General features: G+C 47.0%; 1 protein-coding gene across 1 annotated transcript in view; it reads right to left on the reverse strand.

Annotated features, from left to right (window-relative positions):
* necab2 (N-terminal EF-hand calcium binding protein 2) overlaps positions 1 to 6,000 on the reverse strand; it is a 61,551-nt gene that overhangs the window by 22,324 nt on the left and 33,227 nt on the right. The window contains exons 6-7 of the mRNA XM_056598056.1: positions 2,358 to 2,494; positions 1,693 to 1,817 (exon numbers count right to left, since the gene is read on the reverse strand). Of these exons, the coding sequence (XP_056454031.1) occupies positions 1,693 to 1,817; positions 2,358 to 2,494 (262 nt within the window). The remainder of the gene's footprint in view (positions 1 to 1,692; positions 1,818 to 2,357; positions 2,495 to 6,000) is intronic.

The raw sequence follows: 6,000 nt of genomic DNA on the forward strand, positions 1-6,000 counted from the left end.
TTAAATAAATGATTCATCAATATATGATACCTTTCCTATTCAAACTGTTTGCATTGCTCAAATTATTAATTAATTATACCTAAAACCGTTATAATATCTAACACAACTGGGCATACTTGGAGCTGTCCTTGAGTAAACAGAGCGCAGCTAATTTAGCAACAAGTGATGGCATTTAGCGGAGACAGTGGAGAAAGATAGAGAGATTATATTGAATTGATGAACGCCTTTATCCAAAGCGTCAATACCTTCCATGGGCTCATGTTAAGAGAATGAGTTTTACTTTACTTGGTGTGATCGTGCGCCTGCGAGTAAATGTGTGTTTGTGTGCAGGTGTGCAGTTGCAAGCGTGTGTGTGTCTGTGTCTGTGTGTATGTGTGTGTGTGTGTCTATGTGTGTGAGTGTGGGTGTGTGCGCCTGTGTGCGCCTGTGTGTGTGTGTGTGTGTGTGTGTGTGTGTGTGTGTGTGTGTGTGTGTGTGTGTGTGTGTGTGTGTGTGTGTGTGTGTGTGTGTGTGTGTGTGTGTGTGTGTGTGTGTGTGTCTGTGTGTGTGTACGTGTGTGGATGGGTGTTTGTTTGTGTGTAAGTGTGTGTGCACGTGTGTGTGTGTGTGTGTGTGTGTGTGGTTGAGTATATACGTATGTGTGTGTGTGTGTGTGTGCGTACGTGTGTGTGTGTTTGTGTATGTACGTATGTGTTTGCGTACTTGTGTGCGTACGTGTGTGCCCTTTTGTGGGATCGTGTGTAGGTGTGTTTGTGTGTACGTGTGTGTGTATATGTGTGTATATGCGTGTGTGCGAGCGCTCGCGCCACGTGAGTGTGTGTGTGTGTGTGTGTGTGTGTGTGTGTGTGTGTGTGTGCGTGGGTGTGTGTGTGTGTGTATAATAGCGATGTTCAGAGGCAGTGGGCTGTTGACAAGGCAGCCAGGAAGAGGTAGGGATGGAATTAGGAGAGCATCTGATGGACAAATTGCCGGCGTTGTTGCGGGAGACGGCTCATTAGCACTAATGTTGTGCATGCACTAATGTTGTGTGTGAACTAATGTTGTGTGTGTGGTATTTTTCAAGCTGAAACCACACCTCCTCTGTCCTCCCTGCTGACTTAAACTGCCCTTAAGCGGGAAGCACGTACACCGCAGAGCATTCTGCGGGGGTTTGAATGACACATTTAATATGGAAAGAATTAGTGCTCCATTATTAAAAATTCGTAGATCATCTGATCTTCTGTGAGTCTCCATAGTGTACAATTTCAGCGTGTATGTTTGTATGTGTATGTGTGCATGTTTGTGTGTGAATATTCTGTGCCTATGTGTGTTTTATACACTTTGTCTTATCGAGGTGTCAATAAAAAAAATGAATCACCCTGTGGGTTTGTGAGTAAGTGAGTAAGTGAGTGATTGTGTGAGTGTGTGTGTGTAGCGTGTAGCCTGTGTTTGCTTGTGTGTGTGTGTGTGTGGTAGTGAGTGAGTGAGTGAGTGAGTGAGTGAGTGAGTGAGTGAGTGAGTGAGTGAGTGAGTGAGTGAGTGAGTGAGTGAGTGAGTGAGTGAGTGAGTGAGTGAGTGAGTGAGTGAGTGAGTGAGTGAGTGAGTGAGTGAGTGAGTGAGTGACACACACACACACACACACACACACACACACACACACACACACACACACACATGAGTTGGTGAGTGAGAGTGAGTGAGTTGTGGCCTCACCTGAGGCCGTGGTGAGGGCCCTGGCGGTCTCCTTGACGCTGACTCTGTTGTTAGGGGGGTAGTCAGGCACGGCGTTGTCATAGCGCTTCTCAGCCATGCGCGGGCTCCCTTTGGCTGGGTGGTGTCTGCAGAGGTGTCACACAGAGGGTGGTGTGAAAGAGTGTGGAGGAGTTTTCAGAGGTGGGAAACACTTAGCAGGGAGTTAGAGAACAGAAGGGCATAGGGAAGAGAGAGAGAGAGAGAGACAAAGACAGAGATAGAGACAGAGAGAGGAAGGACAGAGATAGGAAAGGGAAGACACTGACTATGGCATGTGTGTGTGTTTGTGTGTCACTGTGTGTATGCTTGTATGTGTGTGTGTGTGTGTGTGTGCGTGGTCTTGTGTGTCTGTGTGTGTGTGTGTGTGTGTGTGTGTGTGTGTGTGTGTGTGTGTGTGTGTGTGTGTGTGTGTGTGTGTGTGTGTGTGTGTGTGTGTGTGTGTGTGTGTTTTTGTTTGTGTGCATGCATGCGTGTTGCAGACAGTGTCTGGTTGCCACTTAGATTGCTGACACTTTGTGTTTAAAGTTAATGCTGCATTAAACATGGGCGAAGACAATCCAACTATACACACACACACACACAGACACACATAAACACACACAAAAGGTCACACGTTAAAAGCTCACCCTGTTTGGCTATGCTGCTCGTCAATCGCATCCACGGCACTCTCTACGGAGCTCAGCAGTGACTGGATCTGATTGGCTGACTCCTTGAGCAGGAAACGGGTCACAAACTGCTCCACGTTGGACCCCCTCTCGTACACCTGTGCAGGAATGGAGATCCACAATGTAGGCACCTGGTGCATTGGCATTACAGTCGCGTTGATATCCAGTTGGCAGATCCTTTTTCGAAAGCCACTTCAAGCTGAGGCAGAGGACAATCACAGGGAGATGAAGACAATATTGGAGCAACTACCAAAAAACAACAGGGTCCGGAGTAGCTATTGGGAAGGGAAACACAGGAGTCTTGTTTCTGGTGTGTAATAATCATTGATGTAAGACCCTATAGGATTTTAATGAGCTGTCATCGATCTTTCTTGTGTGGCTATAGGAGGCCAACACAAGGGGAAAATTAATTCCTACACCACAGTTTTGAAGAGGTTTAAAACCGTTTAATTCTGTATTATATCAACCCCGACTGCTTTAAACTGAGTAAGATGTCATGACCACACATACAATGAATGCAGGCTCATTTTAAAAGGGTGCCTGAAAACGCAGCTGCGTGAATCCTGCTGTCAGTGTGAGTCTCTTCTTCCAGAGCAATCCCATATGCACACTCCACATTTACTCTCCACATCTGTCAAATCCACCGCCTTAATCGACCTCATTTTTCACCCAGTGAAATAAAAACAACAGAAAATCTGTTCTATGCTATTCATAAGTGGGGGTAGACTTGAGAATGAAGTGAGAGGTGCCCTCGACGATAATAAAAGCAATGAAGTCAGACAAGACACTCAGAGGAATAACTTCCCGATCATCCTAGCGAACATTCTGAGGTTGAATGTGTTTTAAACTTGAGACAAATGTCTGTGGTTACGTTGAACAATCAGACAACAGCACAGTCTGCTGCCACGTATACCCAAATCAACTGATATCTTCATCAATAACACAATCATTCATTGCCAGGATCATATAGGCGTGCCAGAGTGTTTTTTCTTTTAATCACAATGCATGTGCTGTGATTATGAAGAGACCATGATGGAGACAGGGACACAAAGGCCCTCCTCTCTGAGACAGGCTCCTGGTCCACATAAAGAGCTAGCAGCTTGCAGGCCTCTGAGCCAAGGCTGTCATAATTAACTTCCCTTGTGCTCTGCTGGCTTCATATTCCTCAGTCGGAGAGCACCGGTCCAGCACGACAATTAGGGATGCTGTGCACTCAGCCGCTCTGCACTCACTGCTTTCTAATCAAAGACAAACGCTCTCAAGGGTGGGGGGGCGGGCCATGTCTAAGTTGATGCAGTTTTGCTAACTTTATCTCTCACACATAAACACACAAACACAGACACACACAAACACACACACACGAACAAACACACACACACACACACACACACACACACACACACACACACACACACACACACACACACACACACACACACACACACACACACACACACACACACACACACACACACACACACACACACACACAAACAAACAAGCACACACACACACACACACACAGACAGACGACATGCATAAAACAGCAGAGTGAGCTGAGCCCAGTCAGCATTAAAGCGATTCACAGTAAGCATTAATTGAACATCAATCTGTAATTCAATGAACAAAAATTAAAGAGGATTCATGAATCAGGTGGCAGCCCGATTTCATTAGACAATAATTATAGCGGAAAAGTGAAAAGTGCTGACGGGGTCCCGGCCGGAACATGAATATCGGGATGAGATTATCCGGCAGCTGCAGAGTGAGCCATGAATCTTTATGGACATATAATGATGAGTAGGCCTATGAGGTTCAAGCAAATGTGAATAATGACGCCATTGTAGCGACATCATTTATGATTTCCTTGAACCACGGGTGATTGCAGCTTGCTAGTTTATGAACATACAAAGTTGTGTATATTCCATACGCTGCCCCGGCGAAGGCTCATTGGAGGTTAGCAACATAATCGCATTATTAGCGGATGAGATTATGAGGATTATGGGTCGCTACGCTGAGCAAACACAATGCATTACGACGCAGCTATAAAATGGATGCACGATTGTGAACCAACGTTATTAGACTGAAACAAAACTAGCACAGGAACACTCCTGGGATTACATGAGAGAGATGAAACACGACAGTTTCTTGAGACATACTTAGCGCTTGAGAAAATCGGTGGCACATGTCAGTAACACACGTCTGCGAAGTAAAAGAGAAGACGGTGAACGACAAGGCAAGTCATTCACCATCTTAGTTCCCTTCTTAGTTTGCTGAAACATCATGTTTTGCCCGACACTTACTGAATGGTAATTACACATCAGCAGTGCAGGACAGGGAACACACCGCCTTCATCTCGGCTCATCACCGTCACACACGAGCTAAAACAGTCACGCTGAGAAACTGATGCATCCACTCAGACAAGTTACAGATAATTGCACCGCAGCAGACTGGAGGCGAACCACACTGAGCTCCCAACCAGAGGAGGACTGCAATGACGTTAGGCCACAGCCTCCTGTTGTGGAGTTCTTACCAGGCCTTCAACGCTCCTACCAGGCCTTCAATGATACTATCAGGCCTCCAACGTTCAAATCAGGCCTCCAACGTTCAAAGCAGGCCTCCAACGTTCAAAGCAGGCCTCCAACGTTCCTACCAGGCCACCAACGTACCTACCAGGCCTCCAACGTTCAAACAAGGACTCCAACGTTCAAAGCAGGCCTCCAACGTTCAAAGCAGGCCTCCAACGTTCCTACCAGGCCACCAACGTACCTACCAGGCCTCCAACGTTCAAACAAGGACTCCAACGTTCAAAGCAGGCCTCCAACGTTCAAAGCAGGCCTCCAACGTTCAAAGCAGGCCTCCAACGTTCAAAACAGGCCTCCAACGTTCCTACCAGGCCTCCAACGTTCAAAGCAGGCCTCCAACGTTCCTACCAGGCCTCCAACGTGCAAAGCAGGCCTCCAACGTTCCTACAGGCCTCCAACGTTCAAACCAGGCCACCAACATTCCTACCAGGCCTCCAACGTTCAAACCAGGCCACCAACGTTCCTACCAGGCCTCCAACGTTCAAACAAGGACTCCAACGTTCAAACCAGGCCTCCAACTTTACTAACTGGCTTCACTCCCATCTCCATCCACCCACACATACAGTATGTGGTCCTTCGTTCATGGATGCATGTGTGTGTGTCTGTGAGTGTGCTATTAAGGACTCTCACTTTCTCTGTGTGTCTCTCTCTCTCTGTCTCTGTGTGTCTTTATCTCTCTCTTTCCTCTTTGTGTGTGTGTGTGTGTGTGTGTGAGTGTGAGGCAGTGATGAGGTAAAGTGCGTCCAAAACGAATACATTTTTGTGTTTGTCAATCTTTACTAGTATGTGTATGTGTGTTGGTACATATGTGTGTGTGTGTGTGTGTGTGTTGGTACATATGTGTGTGTGTGTGTGTGTGTGTGTGTGCGCGTGCGTGCGTGCGTGCGTGCGTGCGTGCGTGCGTGCGTGCGTGCGTGCGTGCGTGCGTGCGTGTGTGAAGCAGGGTCTGGTTTGTCATGCTGCAGTGCTCTCTGCATCTCTCTTTATCTTAATTCCTCCACACCATCTGAAGGCTTATTTTC

This window comes from Gadus chalcogrammus, chromosome 9, assembly GCF_026213295.1.
Source record: "Gadus chalcogrammus isolate NIFS_2021 chromosome 9, NIFS_Gcha_1.0, whole genome shotgun sequence".
Classification (NCBI taxonomy): domain Eukaryota; kingdom Metazoa; phylum Chordata; class Actinopteri; order Gadiformes; family Gadidae; genus Gadus; species Gadus chalcogrammus.